This window comes from Cnephaeus nilssonii, assembly GCF_951640355.1.
Source record: "Cnephaeus nilssonii genome assembly, chromosome: 18".
Classification (NCBI taxonomy): Eukaryota; Metazoa; Chordata; class Mammalia; order Chiroptera; family Vespertilionidae; genus Cnephaeus; species Cnephaeus nilssonii.
Window position 1 is genome coordinate 12,781,636 of NC_137089.1, and position 23,650 is coordinate 12,805,285.

The 23,650-nt window shown below is 37.6% G+C and overlaps 1 protein-coding gene across 1 annotated transcript in view; it reads right to left on the reverse strand.

Moving 5' to 3' along the window:
* Positions 1-5,314: 5,314 nt before the first annotated feature.
* RNF19A (ring finger protein 19A, RBR E3 ubiquitin protein ligase) overlaps positions 5,315-23,650 on the reverse strand; it is a 42,584-nt gene continuing 24,248 nt past the window's right edge. The window contains exons 3-10 of the mRNA XM_079796384.1: positions 22,425-22,633; positions 18,030-18,174; positions 17,215-17,377; positions 13,543-13,657; positions 12,931-13,092; positions 9,845-10,058; positions 8,072-8,215; positions 5,315-7,502 (exon numbers count right to left, since the gene is read on the reverse strand). Of these exons, the coding sequence (XP_079652510.1) occupies positions 6,812-7,502; positions 8,072-8,215; positions 9,845-10,058; positions 12,931-13,092; positions 13,543-13,657; positions 17,215-17,377; positions 18,030-18,174; positions 22,425-22,633 (1,843 nt within the window). The 3' untranslated portion in view covers positions 5,315-6,811. The remainder of the gene's footprint in view (positions 7,503-8,071; positions 8,216-9,844; positions 10,059-12,930; positions 13,093-13,542; positions 13,658-17,214; positions 17,378-18,029; positions 18,175-22,424; positions 22,634-23,650) is intronic.

Below are 23,650 nucleotides of genomic sequence, written 5' to 3' on the forward strand. Positions count from 1 at the left end.
TATGTACACAAAACTTGTGCATAAATGTTCATAGAAGCATCATTTATAATAGCCAAAAAATGTAGAAACAACTGAAATGTCCATCAACAAATGAATGAACAAAATGTAGTACCTCCAGATAACAGAATATTATTCAGCCATAAAAAGGAATTAAGTATTGATTTATGCTACTCCCTAGAGGAACCTTGAAATCATTGTTAAGAGAAAAAAGCCAGACACAAAGGCCACATATTATGATTCCATTTATATGAATTGTCCAGAATAGACAAATCTATGCAGACTAAGTAGATTAGTGGCTGCCAGGGGCTGAAGAACAGGGGAATGGGAACTGACTGCTAATGGGTACAGGGTTCATTTTATTGATTTTTAGAGAGAGACAAGAAGAGAGAGAAACATCGATGTGAGAAACATCAAATGGTCGCCTCCCACACATGCCCCGACCGGGTATCGAACCCGCAACCTGGGTATGTGCCCTGTCCAGGAATCAAACCCACCACCTTTTGGTGTACAGGACGACACTCCAACCAACTGAGCCACACTGGCCAGGGCACAGGGTTTATTTTAGGGGTGATAATAGTGTTCTGAAATTAGATAGTAGTGATGGTTGTATACTAAAAACTACTACATTTTCTACTTTAACATTTTGCACTCGGATGTCGAGATTAAAATTACTCTTTGAATGTATCAATAATTTGAAATATAAAACATCCAAATAAGTAAGTTTGTATGAAAAGAAACTCCAGTTTTTTATTTTACTGCCGCGCTTTGTAACATCTGGGGTATTTAAAAAATTAAATCCTGAGTAGAATAAAGGAATCGAGAAAAAAGCAAGCGAGTGCAAAGGGTTAAAAAGGGTGAATATTATGATACATGAACTAAATCTCAATTTTAAAAGTTGAGGGAAAAGCAAACCACCCAAGGCAGACAATATCTTAGAGGCAAACTCCGGAATCCTCCAGTCAGCTCAAAAAGGCCATCTCTTTAAGCCTGTCAAGAATTTACCAGAAGGAATAAAGGCCTAGGACAGTGATGGCGAACCTATGACACGCGTGTCAGCACTGACACGCGTAGCCATTTCTGATGACATGCGGCTGCATGCCGAGGATGAAACATTTGCTGCTCCTGAGGATGAAATATTTGCGTCTAGAGTCTTGGAGTTAGTTTTTTCCTCAAAGTGACACACTACCCGAGTTATGCTCAGTTTTTTGGCGAAGTTTGACACCCCAAGCTCAAAAGGTTGCCCATCACTGGCCTAGGATGAATGAAAGACTAAATACTTCCAAGCTTCGATGGAAACAAGGTAAGGATGTCTACTCTTACCATTCCTATTTAACACTGTACTGGAGGTTGAACCCACAGTACAATAAGGCCAAAAAAAAAAAAAAAAAAAAAAAAGGTTCCTGCCTTGGCTGGTGTGGCTCAGTGGTTGAGTGTCATCCCATGTACCAAGAGGTTACCGGTTTGATTCCTGGTCAGGGCACATGCCCAGGTTGCGGGCTCGATCCTTCGTGTGGGACGTGCAGGAGGCAACTGATGGGTGATTCTCTCACCACTGATGTTTCTGTCTCCCTCTCTGCAATCAATAAAAATATTTCTAAAAACATTTCTTTTCCCCCCAGTATCCTGAATTCAGAATTTGGAGACACCTGGTGCACGTAAGTTGTGCAATATCTAAATTTTACCTCCTTTGTGCAGGACAAAAATAGCAGAAATAGGTGGTCCAATACTATTAGACAAAAGGCTGGAAAGAAAAAAAACAACAAAACAGGACTATGTTGTCACCACAAAATTGACACATTCTAGGATTAGTGATCTTACACAGGGAAAAGCTTGCCATTCCTTACTGCTTGTTTTATACATATGAACACTAACCCTGAAAGTCTAGCTCTCTGTGGTACTGAAAAACAATTCAGGAGACCCAGACCACCTACACAACTTCTACACATTCGAGGAAGTCATAGCTCCAGTCTTACACACACTGATATTAAACGTTATCCCAGGAGGTTAGCTTAACATTTGAAAAAATCAAATTCACCATATTAATACATTAAAAGAATAAATCACAATTATATAATAGATGTCCCCCTCCAAATAGCCAATAAAATTCAACATTTCCCAAGGTAAAAACTGTTGGCAAACTAAGAGAATTTAATAAATTTGATAAAACTAATTAAAGTGTATCTACAAATATATCTGCAGCAAATACCATAATTAATGGTTGAAACATTCAGAGACTTCCCTTTGAGATTATTAACAAGTCAGCAATTTGCCCATAACCACTGCTATTCAGCACTATATACTTGAAGTCCTAGCCAATATAAATAGACCAGAAAAAGAAATTTGTATACGATGTACCGATTGAAGAAGAAATAAACCAGTTTGAATCCTGGCTCTGCTACTTGCCAGCTATGCAGATCTGGGCAAAGTTCTTAACATCTCTGTGCCTCAGTTTTCCCAACTATAAAATGGAGATGAGTGCCACCTCTCAGGGCTGTTCTGAAGAATAAATAAGTTAATATTTAAAGGTACATAAAAAGTGTTTGACACTTCAAAGCACGGTAAAAGTTTTGTTAAGTAAAAATAAATTATTCACAGATGATTATATATATAGAAATCTTAAAGAATCCAGAGATAAACCATTAGGACTAAGAGTAAAAATCAGAGCTCCCTCCACCTCCACCCCAGCATGCCCAGGCCTTTCTCCCCTCCCGGGCATGCATCTCCTAAATCTAAGGGTCCCCATGAGACTTGCACTCCGGGGAGCAATGGGCAGCTACAGCTTTCCCAGGCTTACCACCTGAACCTGTCCCCAAGGCCCTTTTTCTGACTTTCAGGTGAAGCTAAACAGCCTCTCCTAGGCTCACTTCTGTCGCTGTGACTTGAACTTCTCAGTGAGTCCACACAGCCCCATGTGGCTCACTTTCCTATATCATTTCTAGGGAGCCACAGCATCCCCGCCTAGGCTCTCTCCTGTTGCTTCTTCTGTCCTCAGCCCTTCCTTGTTTCACTGTCCCCAGCTTTAATAAACATACTCTAAAAACAAACAAACAAATAAATAAATGAATAAGTAAAATCAGTATTTCTATATACTATTAGTAACAAACATAAAATGACATCTAAAAAATATCAAATACCTGGGAATAAAATTTAACAAAAGACATGAAAGACCTCTAAGGGATAATTATCGATTCAATGCAATCCCAATTACAACTGATAGAACTCAACAAGTTTATTCTAAAATGTGTATAGAAATGTAAAGTACCAAGAACAATCAAGACACTCTCCTGGAAAACAAGGTGGCAGACTTACCTTACTAACTATGCAACAAATTCCAAGATTGATGTCTAAATTGTCCATTAACTCACCTGGAAGAAGATACCTTTTTGGAATATTCACTCATTAGATATGTCTCCATAGTTCCTCCCTCACTTCCTTAAGATCTTTGCATAAATGTCATCTAAGAAATCCTTCTGGTTTTCCCTGTATAAAACCCAATACCTCTAGTCATTTTATTCCCCACTCTAACTCTCCCCAAGTTTAGAATACTATTTTAGACACTCAAAACCAACCAGTATGTAAATACCGGTTTTTAACAATGATATTTCACGCTTCAATAATGAAAATTAATGAAACAACAGACCCATTAAAAGGAACCATATAAAACCAAAGAACTAACATGCATATATGCATAACCCAGGGACCCAGACAACAGTGCCGTGCAGGCCTGGGGGCAGGGGGTGATAGAGGGGGTCACTGGAGAAAAAAGGGACATCTGTAATGCTTTCAACAATAAAGATAAATTTAAAAGAAATAAAAAATGTAGATCTGAGAATCTTGATGATTCTGAATAGAAAGCAACATGATCTTAGGAGCAGGAATTTAGGCATTTTGCTCCCATGTCATGTAGGAATTAAAGCATGACATGATGGTTTTCAACATATATTTTATCTTTTGGTGACCAAAGTTTATATTTAGCTAGACAATATGGTATGGAAAGTCTTACATATTTACTAATTAACACAATTAGCCAAGAAAATAAAAACAATGGGTTGTGTAAATTTAACATAAAAAGCTAACTAAGTCAGTGCTCTGAAGGAGCATTTATACTTTTAAGACAATCAAGTTAAACTGATGTTTTTCCATAATGAACAGCAGGTTCTACTATTATAATCTTTGCATTCTTCTTCCTCACTATCTTGTGATTTTCCCCACAGGCCGTAAGAAAGCAAAGTAGAAAGGGTTTTACCAGATTTGGTGAATTAAGACCTGTCTTGAACCCTAAGTGTCCTCTTGTTCTAGGCTAGCCTGGAGTTGAACTCCATGGGAATCTGACTTAGTCCTAAATTAATCCATGTTTGAAGAACCCCTGGGAGATGAAGGAACTACTGAGGCCAATTGAAAGTTCTAGTCCATTTTAAAACTGAGACTGAGGTGGTACTGGTTGGGGGTACAATCAGAAGAGGGATGGGTGAACTGAATTGCACTGGCACTTTGCTGTATTCCTCCTAAAATCATTTAGCTTTCCATTTAATCTTTAGTTTTTTACAGAAATGTCAAGAAGGCAGTCAACATATTCATACAGATTATTTTCATGAAGTATTAATTCTGAAACAGGAAAACAGAAAAACCATCTGTGCATTTTATAGAGGCTACGAGAATAGAAAGTGATTACAATTATTAGCTTGTATTTAACTGGCTCTCATTTCATAATATAATGTTGCTAGAGTAGAATCTCTATTTTTTTTATATATATATTTTATTGATTTTTTTTTACAGAGAGGAAGGGAGAGGGATAGAGAGTTAGAAACATCGATGAGAGAGAAACATCGATCAGCTGCCTCCTGCACATACTGGGGATGTGCCCGCAACCAAGACACATGCCCTTGACCAGAATCAAACCTGGGACCCTTCAGTCCATAGGCCGATGCTATATCCACTGAGCCAAACCAGTTAGGGCAGAATCTCTTAAAATAGTCTTATAAGATCTTTTTACTTTTCTGTTAAGGATTATAGTACTTATCTCTTCATAACTTAATAATAGACCTAATCTATTTGCTTTCCAACCAATTTCCTTTTAAAAATGAAATTATTTTGATGAATTAAGCAACTCCTTTCTGAAGGAAAGGCAGGTATTAGACATGAAGAAAGGTTTCTAACAACTATTTGCTGATAAGTTCAGTAAATGCTTCCCTTTGGGCTGAGACCAGAATGCAGAATTATATCAATGGCTTTCAATATTTATGAATAATGATCACATGGCAAATGAATATTCCCGTTCTTATAAAAACACTTATGCAGAAACCATAGGCAGTAATACATTAGTATTTACATTTATTTCATGTATGCAGTATACACACTCACTATTGAACAAAACTGGAATGCAAACAAATATACAAACACCATAATAAGCATTATCAAATAAAATAACTGGCACTAGTGTTATAAGCATAGTAATGAATGGACCTGTGAGAAAAAGTGACGTCAGAAGACTGCAGCCCATGGCATTTTTCTTTTTAACAAAAGAAAATGCTCAGTAGCACCATAATGGTAATACTTAAAAGAAACATGTAAGATGAAACATTTTAACTGCTATCCGTGAGGTTAACCTGTTTTATTTAAGTGAATTATACAGAAATTTAACAGTACAGGCAGTATTTTGGCCAACTTCTGTTTATGTCAGCTGAACATCTTCCATAAACAAAAGCAAAAGAAAATAAAGCCAGCCGTTCGTGGACCCCTCCTTAGTACTTGGTACAAACTCTGCACCGTACTTTGATTTTGTGAATGGAGAAGATTCGCATGTGTTAAAAACTGAGGTTATGTGAAGTTATTCACTAAAGCCTGAGTGTGTCTTTGGTAGGCTAATACTTTTTCAGCATTGTTATTAATCATAATAATATTATCTAGCCTGTATTTTTCTACACAATCCAAGGCGGCTAGAGAGGACATTATGGAAAATAATACAGAAAAATCCTCAAATAACTAGACTATTAAAGTCTAGTCTATACCAAAGGCACCAAGAATCAATGGGGTGCAAACTTCCACTTAGTGAAAGGTGACTTATTTGTAATACTTATAAACTAATGGAATTTTGTTTTGCAGTTTTATATATCTTATTTGGTGCTGTCACTATACTTAATTACCTACCTTTATATTTCTATGATGGCATCAACAATATACAAGATATATAGAATACCAGGTATTTCTATTTCAAAGTTGTGCAAAAAATTGCCACAATCTTGGTCAAAGTGTCTAAGTATCCAAATGGTAGCAAATGGGCTGCATTAAGCTTTACATATTCACATTGCATATGAAAAAAAATTTATGCCCAGTTATGAATAGAAATGTTACAAAGAGTATCATATACTGAGAGTAATCTGCAAGGTTCTTTTAACAGTATCTCTTAGTGGTTTCAAGAAAATGTCATTAACCACTTAACCCTAAGCCTCAAGTTTTCTTCACAAGAATGCTATAGAACTGCATTAGTATTTTATATTGATTATAAATTAAGCCAAATTTATAAGTACACAAGTATGTACTTCAAGCAGTATTTTGTGGCAAATGCACAAAACATACTTCTCTGAAAGGATCGTTGTCCTTACAATAAAGCACTATTAAAGCCTTCATTTCATAGTTTGGTAATTAAGATCCACATGAAACACAATGCTTTGCTGAATACAGAAAATGTATCTGCATTATGACTATGTAACCTGGCCTTTGCTGGTAACTTGAAACTTAAAGTAGTCACGTGTAGTTCAACCAGCTCCAAACAAGGTTGCTCAGTGGTAATTATTCTGCAGCATCTATAGGCCTAAATTTCAGTCTGAATCGCAACTTTTAATTCCATTGTCTGATGTGAGTGGTTGTTATTTGTTTCTTTTAGTGCATCACCAAAATATAAATCAACATTGGGTTTTATTCCATTGTTACCATGTTCTCCAGCAATATGATTCAACTGTGGAACTTCTGAACAGGAAGCAGTTTGGGAAAGCACAGAAATACTACACTGATGTGGGGAATTTTCCAGACGGTCGTTTTCTACCTCAGGAAGAATGTTAACAGTAGCAAAACGGGCATGATAATCATTGGAACCATGGCTACAAGAAGTTTTCATGCTTTCTAGGTCAGAACAACTAAATTCAGAAAAATGACTAGAGTGGGAGTCTGCTACAGATGGCATACTGTCACTGAGGGATGGAGCCTCAAACTCACTTGAGTTCGTGCTTTGTTGTTCCAACAACTGTGCATCCATGTCTTCTCTGGTCTCATTTATCTTCATGTTGCTCTTTTTCCTCAATTTACCGCTTTTTGATTTCTTTCCTGTTGTTGCTTCTTTGGACCACTTGGTGGCACTGGATTTACCTTCAGGCAAGCCATTGGATGAACCACCAGGATGACTTCGGGTGGCACTGCCATCCTCCACACTGCTGCTTCCACTGTTGTGCCTGAATTTGGATGGCTTTGATTCAATATCTACTTGCACCTCCATACTGTTACCTTCTCTGAAAAATAAGAGTAACAAATATAAATTTTTAACTTCCTTTTAATTTTTATTCAGATGACATCAAAGGGGGATGAGTGTCTATGTGAAAAATTCAAAGGCTATATATAAAAGCTGCCAGAATAAATTAATGCAAGATACATTCTACTAAAAAAAAAAGCCCTGTGTGAAATTAAAGGACTATAATACTGTTTCAATTGAAAGAAAAGCAAAACAGAAGCAGCTACATAAATGTACCCGTTTAAAGTGTACAATTCAGTGGTTTTTAGTATATTCAGAGTTGTCATCAATAACCGCTGCCCTAACTTCTGAACATTTTCATCCTCCCCTCAAAAACCTTACATCCATTAAGCAGTTAGTACCCATACTTCCCTCTCCCAACACTGGCAACCACTGATCTACTTTCTGTCTCTACGGATTGGCCTATTCTGGACATCTCACTATTTTCTTTCCCCAGAGAACCTAACAGTTAATAACCATTATTCATGATAATTTTGCCTAATGACAGGGATAATTCTTTTAAAATTAATTTTTAAAATACTTGTGACTTTATAACAATTCTTTCCTTACTTGTCCAACGGGATGTAGGAATTCAGAATGGATCCCGCCATTGCTTTGGTGCTGGCATTATCACTAACGGTCCCCAAGCTGACCGTGCCCGATTCTCCACTTAGACTGCACCGTTCTTTCTGTACATCTGCTTGTACTTCCAACCTTAGGAGGGAAATACCAGATAAAAACAGAAAATACATAGAGTATCAGCATTATTATAACATGTATCTTTTAAAAATATGTGTTTTTATTGATTTTTTTTAGAGAGGAAGGGAGAGGGATAGATAGAAAAATTGATGAGAGAGAAACATCATCAATTGGCTGCCTCCTGCATGCCCCCCCCTACTGGGGATCAAGCCTGCAACCCAGGCATGTGCCCTGACCAGGAATCAAACCAGTGACCTCCTCTTGGTTCATGGGTAGATACTCAATCACTGAGCCACTCCAGCGGGGCTATAATATGTATCTTTTTTTGTTTGTTTGTTAATCCTCACCTGAGGATATTTTTTTGTTGATTGTTAGAGAAAGTGGAAGGGAGGAGGAGAGACAGAGAGATAAACATTGATGTGATAGAGAGACATCATTGGTTGCCTCCCCCATGGGCCTGACCAGGGCTGGGGATTGAGCCTGCAACTGAGGTACATGCCCTTGACCTGGGACCTTTCAGTCTGTGGGATGACACTTCATCCACTGAGACAAACCAGCTGGGGCATAACATGTTTCTTTAAGTAATTCAGTTAAGAGCCCTAGTAATAATAAGCTATTTTAGAAGCTACTATACACATTATTTTTAAAGTTTCTTTTTACTTGATTATTCAAATTCTACTGCAGTGCACTGAATAGTACCAGCAGTCCAAATGAAATGAGAAAAATTAGTTGTCTGCCAAGTAAGGTAGCAACAGAATAGCACAAAGACATAAAGGGGTTCAAGTTAAATAAGCTATGTTATTTTCACTCAGGATGTGGCACTTTGCTTGGCATGTTCAGTGCAAAACACAAATACATTAAAAACCATTCTTCATGAAAGATCAGTGAATCAAAAAGTCCTGGGCATCTATATGTTAAAAATGGCTCTATAAATTTAACACCCAAGTCTTTAAAAAAGACATAATATAGGTCACTATAACTTAAGAGTTTGTGTTTAAAAGCAAACTACCTAAAAATAAAATAAGTATGACCAATTTATCTTTTAATTCATGTACTGTCTGCCTTTTAAAAGAAGCTAATAAATATAGGTAAAGAATAGCAAATAAAGAGGAAACAAGGGAAGATAAAAATGCTTTAATTTCTCCTATTTATTTCTATGGCTGTTGGTAAAAGACTTGGTGAGAATTAAATAAGTGTTAAATAAAAGGACCCAAGCGGACACCCCCAGTCTCAGTCAAGCATTCCCAAGTATCCTGACTCCCCACTCCCTCAGCACTCAGCCAAGCCCAGGTCTCATTTCCTAAGATCCAGCTGTCCCCTCCAGAGACAAGGTCCACGCCACGCACTGCCTTTACTGTGCTCAGTGAAGCAGCTCCAGCATTCAAACGTAACTACTGACAAAGGCAGCAAAAAACATGGCAAAATGATGTCTTAATTTTTACATCATAGGTATATTCTTACAGAAAATCCAAACAAGTAAAAATCTCCTTATTCACTGTTTACCAATAATTTCATTTCTTAGCATTTTTTTCGACCCTGACACAGTAGGGAAATATGTAATCATGTTCAAAATTCTCCTCATCAAATTAATAATCTGATTTAACAGAAGGCAAACACGTAACAAAACAAAGCACATTTTCTTACCTGTTGAAGCAGTTGACCATGGCGCTTCCGGACAGACTCCCCGTTATGCTGGCTCCAGCCAGCGCCATGGTGCTGGCCGTTTCACTCAGATTGTCGCGAATGGCTCCGATGCGATCCATGTGGCTGCCACTTGCACTCAAGCTGCCAGTCAGACCCCCAACACTTCCCTCCCCTATACTCGGGTTGTGTCTTGCTTCTGCTACTGAAGTTGTGTCTAAATGCAAATATTTCAAAGAAATTAAGTAAGCATAATTATTAACATCCCTCTTCTTAAATTCCTCCATGATTTTAGATAGGGCATTTTATCATATAAATTATAAAATATACACAGGAATAGAAAAAAATGTCTGAGGTAGGGACACATAACTATGGGTTAAGAGTAAAGGGAAATATCTGAGAGAATACAGCTGGATTAACAACTGGCCCTCAGTTTTAGTCACTTTTTAAAAAAATTCTCACCCAAGGATATTTTTCCATTGCCTTTTAGAGAGAGTGGAAGGGAGGGAGAGAGAGAGAGAGTGAAAGAGAGGAAGAGAAACATTGAAGTGAGAGACATTTTAATTGGTTGCCTCCCAGTCCTGCCCTGGGGGTCAGACCTGCATCCCAGGTATGCGCCACTGACCAGGAATCAAACCCGAGACTCTTTGGTTCATGGACTGATGCTCTAACTGCTGAGCCAGACTGGCCAGGACTTTTTTAATCCAGAAGATTTAGGAATTCTATAAAAAACCCGAGTGTTGAAAAATTAAGCTAACTTTGGAGGAAAATTATGTGACAGTTTTTAATAAGGGTGTCATATAATGAGTTTATTATTCGCTAGGTCAGTAAGAATGAGCCAAAGTTGATATCTAGATATATTCCATGGTTCCAATTGTCTACAAAGTACTACAAAATCTGATTCCACTATATTTCAATCTTACAATACCTTTCACATGCTTTGTATTGATGGATTTGTTTATTTGCTCCAATCTGGGTTCCTATTACACTTACCCAGCACTGTTCTAAGCACGAGGGACATAGTGGATCAAAGAGACAAACACTCTGCCCTTAAGAATCTTATATTCTAGTTGGGGAAAGCAATAAATAAAGTTATATAATAATAAATGCTATGAGAAAAAATAAAGCAGAGTAAAAGGGAGTGAGAAAAAGGCAGCGAGAGTGATGAGGAGTGTGTGTGCATACTTGTGGGCTACTTTACATAGTGTGATCAGAGAAGGCCTCTCTGATAAAGTAACACTTGTAGAGACTCAAAGAAAGTGAAGGAGTGAGCCACAAAATGACCTTTGGGAAGAGTAAAGCAGGCAATAGGAACTTCAAGTGTAAAAGCCTAGAAGTGGAAGTGTTCTGGGCACCCTCAAAAACATCAGGAACGGTGGTATAAAACAGGAGAATGATAAGAAATGAGTTGAGATACAACCTGGGACAGATCACGTGGGGTTATAAGGACTTCGGATTTTTTCCTCCCAGTATAGTTACTATAACTGTATTCAGGATAGGAAAGACATGATCTAAGTTATATTTTATTTATTTATTTATTTATTTATTTATTTATTTATTTATTTATTTATTATGTTGTTGTTATTGATTTCAGAGAGGAAGGAAGAGAGAGATAGAAACATCAATGATGAGAGAGAATCATTGATAGGCTTCCTCCTGCACGCCCCTTACTGGGAATCAAGCCCACAACCTGGGCGTGTGCCCTTCACTGGAACCAACCTGGGACCCTTCAGTCTGCGGGCCACCGCTCTATCCACTGAGCCAAACCAACCAGGGCTGAGTTATGTTTTAGAAGTATCATTATGACTGCATAGTGGAATAGGAAGTGGAAACTGAGAAGCTGATAGATCAGTTAAGAGGCTATTACGATAGTCCAGGAAATAGGATAGTAGTAGCTTAGATTAATAGAATAGCAGTGGGGAGGGTAAGAGTGGTTAGATTATGGCTAAATATTGAAGAAAGTAGCAGAATTTACTGATGGATCAGATGCAGCGTAAGAAGGGAAGAGGGGGAGTCATCATAAGTGAAGGTTTTTAGCCCAAGCAACAGCAAGAATGGAGAAGCTACTTAATGAGGGGAGGATAATGGAAAGAACAACAGATTTTAGAAAAGTTTGGTTACAGATCATTTAAGCTTAAAATTCTCATTAGACATTCAAGTATAGATTAAAGAAAAGAGATGTACAAGTGTGAAGTTCAGAGGAGAGTTCTAGCCTAGATACAAATTTAAGAGCAGGAGTCTATAAATTATTTAATAGATGAGAATACCTAGGGAGTGAGTGTAGATAAACAAGTCTGAGAACTGAGAAACTCCAAAATCTAGAAGTTGGGAGAGAAAACTGAACCAGCAAAGAAGACTGGGAAGATGTGGCCAGGAGATATGATGAGATAAAGAAAATGGTTTAGAAATGAAGGCACAGTCTACCAAGCCAGGTGTACTCTTATATTAAGATGAAAACCAAGAATTGACCAATATACTTGGTAACACAGAGGTCTGCTCTGTTAGAGTGGTAGAAATCAAATTCTAGAGTGATAGGGACTAAAATCTGATTGGAGTGAGTAGTTCAAGAGGGAATGGGAGGTAAGAAAGTGAACGTTATCTTTGTATATTTGCCTGACAAATTTCTATAACAATTGCTGGACTATAAAACATGTACATGCTTTAAGGTTTATTAACTTACACTTCTACTGGCAGTGCATGAGGCCTTTTCATTCTCCAGTTACTGTTCTAACTCATTTTTCTTTGAATAACACTGGGTTGATACTGATTTGCCATCTGTATTTCTTCTTTTATGAACTGTATTACTCTTCATATCCTTTTTCTTACTGATTTGCAATGTTTCAGGCAAACTTAATATTAAAATTCTAGAATTTCTATTACATTATGTTTCCACTAGAAACTATTGCACCTTCTTTCATCCGTTCACCTCTCCTTGGCAGTTCATTTCCCGATGTACTTCTAGATGAATACTACTGGGCCCAGTGAAAGGAGGGTAATGGAGATTCTGACGTGCATGTTGTCTACAGCCTCCCCCTACGTAAACTATTAGTAAGTACATTAATTTCCCTTCCTTTCCTTAAAGGACTTACCTACAGCTGTGTTATTTCCACCAACATTGATATCATTTTCATCATCAAATTCAATTCTGACTCCTTTTCCATTGCCTGCTGAGACTCCACAGCCTCCACTTCGACAGAGAGAAATTGGAACAACGCCGTAGACATAAGCTAACATAATAGGAACACCAATACCTAAAGAGAAATTATATTAGTTATTATAAACCAAAAACTAAATCACAGAAACCTGAGTTGCAGAAAGTCTTTTCGAGAGACAGTGTATAGGAGGTAAATCCAAAAGTGGATTTACCTAGCTGTTTGAGGACACAAGCAAATTCAAAGGTTCTAGCCTTTCAGGTGACATAAATCTTTTCAAGTGCCAGAGTTCTCAACTGTATTGGGGGGAGGGAGGAGAGGGTATCTGCCACTAGTAGTTACCAACTATCCCAAGGCTGGGCTCTTGAGTCTATAATACCTTAACCAACATAATTACTAAATGAGAAGCTTTCAGTAGGTTCAGCTTAAATGATCTTAAAATAACTTCTTTTAAATTCAATAATATAATGTTTTATTTTTTAACATCCTTCTACAAAACTTTAATTTTATAAATTCTGAGGTCATTAGTATTTTTAAGCATTTTCTTACCTACTGTTACTGCAGCTACAACTGGAGATACGATTACAGACAATGTTACACCACCTGCTATAGCCAAATTCCGTTTGTGCTTGGAAATGTCCTTGCCTTCATATCGATTGTGAATCTTGAATTAAAAATAAACACAGGGGTGGGAGATTAAAGAGAAAATATATTACATACTTATTTAAATGAAATAGACCCACATTTGCTAGAAGTTTAAGGTGATATTTCTTATAATTTCATGGTTAAGATTCAAGGTAAACATTATTGTTCTTAGACCATATTCTTACATAATTTGCTCCTTACTAATTTGCTTACATAATAGAGTGATTTAATAGATTTTATACTTTGTGTTTACAAGTAGTCTTTGTAATTTTACACAAAAACAGTATAATCATGTTTTTAGCAAAGAAGGAATTAAAAGTATTATTTCTAACATAGCTATGAGTTGGATATTTGACTAATAGGATTACTTTTACGAAATTTAGCATTCCACAGGTTTCCTTCCAAATAAGCATCCCTAAACAATAATAATTGGCTCATAAGAGTGGTTTCCACAACCTTTTTAAAAACTGACCTTTAAAAGCAGTACTAATAAGCAAACATCACTAAATAGAATCAACTTTTTCCTCAGATCCCTTTTTATGAAGAAAAATATTACCAAAGACTCAGGATCCTAGGTTTTCATTTATAGCTCAGAGTAAGGGGACAGAGAGAGAAAAAGAGAGAATAAACTATACCGTCAGAAGACAGGTGTTGGATCTACTTAGCTTCTTTGTACTGTAAAGGTGTTACCAGACAGAATTTAATATCACTATGAAAGTGGCTTGTGAGATATAATATGTACTTTGGGAAATAGCTCAGTATCTTTATTCTCATGGTTTGCAAGGACTAAAGCTAATAAGTAAATTTTTCCTTGTTTCAAGACAGATTCAAACAGCCTCAAAAGTGTACAGGTAGTCTTTCAAATAAAATATCTGACTTATAAACAATATTTCAGATGAAGCTTTAAGAAACCTATTCTTACTATGTGGTTATTTGGAAGGCTCTAAAAGTACAAGGAGTATCATATTTATATTAAACAGTGATAAAGTTGGGGTGGGAAAGTGGGCAAAGCATGCATTGACAAAGAATATTTATATTTCCCCACCAAATCCTGTTTCCCAGCACTGACTGTATGTCCCCAGGGAATGGGCCTCTACATTGTCCTAAACGGTCCATGTAGACAGAGACTACGGACCTTCCCAAGGTACCTTTCATTCTTCTTCAATTCTGCAACCAATTCCTGCTGCTCCTCACTCCTACTCCTGGAATAAACTTAGCACTGAAGCAGGGAAAAGCCAAAGCTAAACACTGATGGAGTAGACTCTGAAAGGCAGGCTGCCAGGGGAAAGGAGTCTTTCAGAAAAGTTTGCATCCTCAAGCACCAATGTTCAATTACAGTTATTGTATCATCCCGTTAGTTCTGGTTCAACTTTTATTTTTTTATTTGCTATTTTGTCCCACATTTTCTATTTGTTATTATAAATAAAGGCTCAGCTTTTAGGTACTTTATCAACTTAATAGGTCTTCCTGGGCTGGTTTGTGTCCCTGAACCCCACAGAACATTGTTTCAGTAGAAAACTAATTCATCACCTTGCAACCCTTTGAGTACATGTTTGAAAAAAGGAGACTTGTGACAGTGAGGTAAATAATCTCTCCTCTATAAATTATTTGTATATGTGTGCAGTATAAGAGTCTCTCTTTCCCTTCTGCTTCAAAGTATCAAATAAACAGTTTTGTTTTCAGCAAAGCCTTGCTTTGGATAATACATAAAAAGTTATGACAATCAGCTATTATGTTTGGGACAATTTAAGTTTAGTTACATCAATCTTCTAAAATAGACATTTGGCTCATAAATATGTTTCTCTTATGAACCAAAGCTAATTTAAATATAGCATGTATTGTTATTTTTCTGGTTATTACAGTAATATATGTTGAATATTAAAAAATTTGGCTGTTTTATGAAAGAGGCTCAGCCTTGCCTTGAGTTTGGTCCTGACAGTCAGAACTATAATTAAACAAAATAATCCAGACTCAACATAAGAATTTTCCAACAATTACAGCCACCTGGCCACAGAATGGGCAGCCTCAGGTCAGGAGCTGGTGGTTTCCCATCAATGAAGTACCCAAATGGCTAGCCTGAAATTTACCAGGGATCTTACCTACAGAATTTGTGCATCTGGGTTTAAATCCCAGCTCTGCTTCTTTCTGTGTAATTAAGATAAATTACATAAACCTCAATATTCTAACACATAAATTGCTGTGAGGTTAAAATGAGTTGAAATACATAAAACACCCACCACACAGTAGGACTCCCATCCTCCTTTAAAAAAATCCTATACTTTGTTCTGCTTAGCGTTAGATAATTTCTAAAGTTACTTCTCAATTCTGAGATTCTATTAATTTAGATAGCAGCAAACTTCTTTGTCACTTCATAAATTATCCCTTTAACCTTTCAAAAAATTATTTGCTTACCACTCATAGGCAAATGGTAAGTATTGGTGTTTGGACTTTCACAAAATTGTTAACAATCTATAACAAGTGTATTTATTAACTAGAGGCCCGGTGCACAAAATTTGTGCACTGGTGGGGGTGGGGGTGGCGTTCCTCAGCCTGGCAGCCCTTGGGGGATATCTGACTGCCAGCTTAGGGGAGCGGGCCTAAGTTGTCAGTCGACATCCTTAGTGCTGCAGCGGAGGCAGGAGAGGCTCCTGCCACCACCGCTGGGCTTGCCAGCTGTGAACCCAGCTTTTGGCTGAGCTGCGCTCCCCCTGTGGGAGAGCAATGACCACCAGGGGACAGCTCCCATGTTGAATGTCTGCCCCCTGGTGGTCAGTGAGCATCAGAGCGATTGGTCGTTACGCTGTTCAGTCTATTTGCATATTAGCCTTTTATTATACAGGAGGATAGCAGCAAACTAAGGGGTAGAAAAAGCTTTGAACTGAAGTTGAAAATAATTAAAAAACTGGCTAATTATTCTTTGCCTGAGGACATATATTATTTAGCCATTAACTTTTTATAGACTTGACTATATAAGGATATACCCATGAGAAAAATGGGCAGGTGTGTATTTGTTAGTACTTTATACTTAAAGTTCATTTACAATGAAAATGCACTAAAGTTTTCCAATTCAGATAACATTAAAACAATTCTACTTTTAAGCATCCATATGAGCTTGCCAAACACTAAAAATTTACTGCCTTATTAAAAAAATAGTAATTGTTCTATAATGAAGATACTAAAAATGACCTTAGTCTTTCAAAACAAAATAAAACAAAAACAGTCCTAGTCAGTTTGGCTCAGTGGATAGAACATCAGCCCACGGACTGAAGGGTCCGGTCCCGGTTTCAATTCCAGTCAAGGGCTTGTACCTCTGTTGCAGGCTTGACCCCAGGCCTGGTTTGGGCATGTGTGGGAGGCAACCAATTGATGTCTCTCTCTCACATCATGTTTCTCTCTCTCTGTCTCTGCCCCTCCCTTCCACTCTCTCTAAAAATCAATGGGAAAAATATCCTCAGGCTGAGAATTAACAAGTAAACAAATAAACAAACAAAATAAAAAAAACAAAGCAAAAATCATCAACCCTAAAACTAAAGATTTAGAAAAGATAATGAACTAACAAGGACTTATGCATTTTACCTTGCGGCCCACGTATACAGGAATACCAATAATCATTGCAGGGATAGCAATGCCAGCTATTAAAGCAATTCCTACAGGAGCACCAACGAGTGTTCCCAGCTGCCACAGTATTTTCTTCTTTCGGCTCCAGGGTTTCTTCCCCCAAAAAGTACATCCTGATGGACTAATGGAAAAAATTATAATGCTAAGTAACAGCTGCAAAACATCACAACAAATTACAATACAGTAACGTAATAACTATAAAAGAAGACTTTCTCATACTTAGAAATAAGATTTTCCTTTTCTTTAAACTGAGTTCATTAAAAGCCAAAATATCATGGTAAGTATCACCATAAATTATATTTAAAAGATACTGATAAATGGGATTTAGTTTAAATATCTCTAGACTTCCATTAGCCTCAAAACTTTAGATTAGTTTTTGAAGAGTATATTAATATTAAAAAAATGCTTATTTTATCCCTGTTTTAGATATATAGTTATCTGATTATATCATAAACTCACACTGTAGCCTAAATGAGGAAATTTATATATGAGAAAATTAAATGGAAAGATTTATGACCTAGCATAATTACATGGAGTATTAAATACTAGTTTTCTAGTTTTAAAAAAAGGAAAAAAATGTTTTCCATTTTTGACTAGTTATTAATCCCAAATGAATAACACAATAATATGGTTTCTTTTAAATTTATGTAACTAGAATAAACAAGACCCCATAAATCCTGTATAAAAATGCTTAGAATAACACTTTAAAAAGTCCTTTTGTCTTATAATGTAAAATGACATTTAGATAGAAATAGCTCCTTCAATATACTTACCTTAGATAATGTAAATCTGAGATTTCTTTCATACACAACCAACAAAACTCACAACCACAGACAGCACATGTCATGTGATTACAGCTCCCATCATTCATCTTTATTATATAAGCAGCACATCGTGGACATGGCTTTATATCATCAGCTATTGGGAAAATAAATAGACATGCTTAGTATGTAAAATTGGTCTAAAAAAACAATTTCTATTGGATAATCAATTGTAGCACTGCCAAAAAAAAAATAATATCATGTACAGTTTGTTAGCTATAGCTTCAGCCCACTATTTTTAGTATATAAAGCATTTTTTCTTCCGTTCTGAGAAAAGGAACATATTTTACATTAATTTTCAAACTGTAAACGTTTTGAAACACAGCAGCAGTACAATAAGAACAAAGAATAGCAAAATGATACAGAGAGGAAAACCAAGGACAGCCCCAGATAAACTGTGAACTACATCAAGTTTATCTTCCTCCTGCCCCACAGCGTAGTCTCCTCTGGGTGACACGTCACACCTACAACTTCTCTAACCATCTCCACTTCATACTATTCCTATTAGTGGGTGAGTACTAATAGAAAGAGACAATTTGATAATTAATCTGAAGTAGATTTATATATATAAAATAAAGTACTATGAGTTTACTTCTCTCTTCTAAGTAACATCAACTATAAGTACTGTACAAATAATACAAACATCTTTAGAAAAGCAAGCCTTTTTCTTGTATTTTAGTTCACAGACATGGGCCTTGCAAAGAATCAGTACTCGGAATAAAAGGAAGGAGGTAAGAGGTTAAGGAAGAGTTACATACTTATAAACATTTAAACAATGGAAACAGTTTCAGAATTATAGCAACCATTTGTTGGTTATGCTCATGACTGCTTTTCATTTATCATCTTTGCCCTTTTTATTCATTTATTTAAATGCTGTTGTTGTATGCTTCATGGATAGTAACATGGTTATGCTGCACAAAGGTGCCAAGTTAAAATCAAGTGGGTCCATAACTTTAGAGATACTGACACAGAGTAAGAGTTATCTCAAATTATATAACTACTAGAGGCCCGGTGCACGAAATTCATGCAGGGGGGGGGGTCTCCTCAGCCCAGCCTGCACCCTCTCCAATCCAGGACCACTGGCTCCCTGGCTCCTAACTGCTTACCTACCTGCCTGCCTGATCGCACCTAACTGCCCGCCCCCCCCCCGCTGGCCTGGTCACCCCCAATTGCTGCCCCTCCAGGCATAGTTGCCCCCAACTGCGCCCCCCCCCGGCCCCTGTTCGCCTTTAGTGCCGCCCCACCGGCCTGGTTGCCCCTTACTGTACCCCCTGCCAGCGTGATCGCCCCCAACTGCCCCCCCCCCCACCAACCTGGTTGCCCCTCACTGCTCTCCTCTGCTGGCCTGGTCACCCCTCACTGCCCCCCCTGCCAGTCTGGTCACCCCCAACTACCCCTCCTGCGGGCCTGGTAGCCCCATGCAGCCTGCTGCTCAGTTGTTTGGTCGCCACTCACTAAACCCCTGCCGACCTGGTCGCCTCACACAGTGTGTTCGGTTGTCTGTTCGGTTGTTTCAGATGCGGTGGTCGCTTAGCCTTTTATATATATACTAGTAGCCCGTTTGCACGAAGATTCGTGCAATAGACCTTCATTCACCTGGCTGCCTGCACCAGTTTTCTGCCGGCACCAGGGACCCAGGCCTTGGCTGTGGCCACCACCTTCTGCCTTTTTCAGGGTCGGGGCTTGGCCCCGGGCGGTGGCCTTGGGCTCGGCGGCACCCAACATCCTTGCTAAGGATCGCAGGAGCCGACCCCCAGTGGTTTCCTGCGATCCGTGCAGGCTCCCCGCTGGTGCCCAAGGCCGGGAAAGCCTCCGCCCCAGGTTTTCCTGGCCTTGGGCTCGCCGCACCCAGCGTCCCTGCTACCGATCACAGGAGCCGACCCCCAGTGGTTTCCTGCGATCGGTGCAGGCTCCCTGCTGGTGCCCAAGGCCCAGAAAGCCTCGGCCCCTGGGACCCCCGGGAGGGGCGGGAGGGGCCGGGCCACGCCCCCCCAGGTGGCCGATCGACCCCCGGACCCCCGGGAGGGGCGGGAGGGGCAGGACCACGCCCTCCCAGGTGGACGATCAACCCCGGGAACCCCGGGAGGGGCGGGAGGGGCCCGGACACGCCCCCCTAGGTGGCCGATCGCCCCAGGCACCCCCCGGAGCGGTGGCATGGGCCCGGCCACTTGGCACCGCCATCTTGAACTTCTCAACGGTGGATATGCCACCCGGAGTCCCGCCCCCAGCCTCCTGCCGGCCCAATCGTGGGCATAGCGGAGGTGCGGTCTATTTGCATGTTTCTCTATTATAAGGTAAGATAGATTTTAAACTTTAGCATCTATTTAAATAGCAAACAGTAATTATTCTACTGTTACTAGTAGCCAGCTATATTTTCTAACTACACATAATTAAACACACATCTGCTAGGCACTAAATTCAAGTATATGGTTCCAACTTCTTAAGGGATAAGCATTAAGCTATACTATATTTTCTATGCTTTAACCACTTGGCAACAACAACCAGGTCAGGTTTTTCGTTGTTGTTGTTTTTTTAAATGATCACGTTGAGAGACTATATTCCAACAATGCTACTATTTGGTTCAAATCATTTGGAAAAGTTTTTCTTTCATAATTACTTTCAAAGCTACTTTACATATATTTTAAAAAATCACTCTCATGATCATATAGTTACATCTTACTTTGAATCCACTCCAAACCAGTGATTCACTTGATATGGTATCCTAGTTGTTAGTCTTACTTCCAAAGGAATTTTTGGTCATACCCAAAAAACTCATTAACAATAAGGGGATCATTTAAGTGAATGTATCAGGATCAAAGGTTATGATCAATAAGGCATTCCAGGGAAACACTGCTGAAATGAACATAAAACCTCCCCTGGTGACTACCGTGAGAAAGACCATTTATCTGGATGACTGAATGACAAAGTTGATTTTAAAATTAATAACAAAAGTCATCTCTTAGTTTTTTCTTCTCTCTCTAGACATATGCAAATCTCTAGCAGGAGACTGTGGTTTATCTAACTTTCCCTACCTCATATAGCCAAAGCATTTACTATGAGCCAGGACATGTTTCAAACTTATAGACATAAGTATTATTAATATCTTCATTTTGCAGATGAGATAAGTGACTTGTTCAGGGCCACACAGAGACTAAGTGGAGAAGCTGGGATTCGAATCCAGACAGTCTGATTCTAAAGTCTATTCTCATACTCTGCAACTGTGTGTCCTGTAACCAATAAATACTCATAAGAGAAGAGGGATAGCATTTCCAAGTGGACCACTCAATGGCTACAGCTGACTCTCAGGGGACAGTTTAGGTATATTCAGGTCCTCTCTGAAATATTTTTGGACCCATAACTACAAATTATTACTAATGTTTGAGTTCCACACCAAATCTTGAGGAAAGGAAATACAAACAATCAGCAAAAAAGCATGAAAATCCATGTACATTATATAAAGTATTAAATGTTGAATTTAAAGTTTATTTAATTTAAATGTTTAATTTTAAATTCAACTTTAAATGTTGAAAAGGACTTTTTTTGTAGCATAAAGTACATAACTATCTCAATACACTGCTGGTAGGAATATAAATTATTTTCTTGATAAATTTCTATATTTTCCAAGTTTTTTCCTATTGAGGAAAAAATGAGAATTTTTCTAATAATGATTGAAATTCCAATAAGCACTGAAAATTATGTGTAAAATAATTTTTTGAAATTTTATTCAAAAAACATTAAGATGTCTAGAAAATTGCTTATAAATATTGAGATTTATGAGATGCATACATTGCTCATATATAGATCGATCCTTGGGTAATTTCTAAACTGCTAGCCAAAGGCCCAAGTTCCTAATGTCCTCCCCACTTAAGGTATGATTTTGAATCCTTGGTCCTGAAATTGAATGAGACATCTTTAAATAAAAAATGTATTTCACAAAATATGATACTGGTTTTAAACTGTAACTTTGTGATATTTACATAATTAGAAACAATCTAAAGGTAACATATTCAAAATTAGTATTTTATTAAAAATATTTGCTAAGCTTTGCATAAAACACCTTTATAAACAACAGTTTTGGACCATGTTTTGCTATCAGTTACTATAAATCATTATGACACCTCCTTTTTTCTTTTTGTGTTCTGTTAATAAAATCTTTCCAATCTCAATCCCGCTGTTTTCCATAGGAAAGAATGAGTGCTCCTGGAACAGAAATGTTAACACGTGAAGACATTTTTGAAAAATGAAAGAACGGGTGAGAACAGGAACTTAATATTGTATTTTTTTACTTAAAATAACTAGTATTCTGTATGTGTCAAATATTTTATTGAAAAAGTTAGACATACGTACCTGCTGCTCCAGACTCCTGACTGTAACTAATGGATGAAGAACGTATGGTTCTCAGGCGTAAACTCTGGGCTCTCTCTTGCCGAGCAGCATCACAGGTCTGATTTGGGTGCCAAATCTGTTTACAGTGGTAGCAAAACTCTGTTCCACAGCCTTCTCGCCCACAAGTTAATTTTGGACAGCTAGCACATCCAAATGCTATCACAGCATATCTTGAAAGAACAAGAAAAACAGTTTAAAATGTGACATATAAGAGTTATTAAGTAAAAATATTATCCAACTTAAATGCTATTCCTGAAGAAGTTTTCTATTTATGCATGAGCAAATAGTTATAAGTCCTAACATTATCTTATCAATATAAAAAGAGGGGGAAAATAGACAGTTCACAAATGGCATATAAATGGCTAAAAAGCATTGTAAATTTCAATTTTAACTTCTAACTTTCAATTTTAACTAGATGTCAAATTGTATATATAATCTAAACTGCATATACAGTACAAATTTTATAAAAGTTTTATTAAATTCTATTGTGTGCACAGAGAAAAGACCAGAAGGAAATACACCAAAAATCTTAAAGCGTTTTTCCTAGTATTAGGGTTTTAATTTTCTTCATTTCTGATTTTTACAATTAGTTGTTCCTTTTCAAATCAGAATGATAGAAAAAAACTAGCTCTAGCTATTTAAAAACATAACAACTATGAACTAGCAACACCTGTCAGCTAATGACAACCTGTGCCAATTCATACATTTGGTGATTATCTTGTATTTATACATAAATTCTCATATTTTGCTTCTAAGAAGCATGGTAAAAGTGGTCTTTGGTACCAAAAGTATACACCCTTCAATTTCTCAATCAGAAAGTTTGGTGGGTTTTTTGCTTCAGATAAAAGACTGAGAACAGTAGATTTGTGACTAGCCCTAATACCTATTATCTGAGTTAATATTTTTGGCATTTTAAAATAAATTCTGGGCACTACTGGGCATTTCTCCTAGAGAAATGAAAACTTACATTCACACAAAAACCTGTACACAAATATTTACAGCAGCTTTATTTGTAATAGCTCCAAACGGAAAACAGCTCAGATATTCTTATTCAACAAGTAAATGGTTTAACAAATTATAGTGCATTTATATACCATGGAATACTATAAAGAACAAAAAGAAACTACTGTACATTTAACACCCCACATGAATCTTTGGAGAATTATGCTGGGTGAAAAAAATAAATC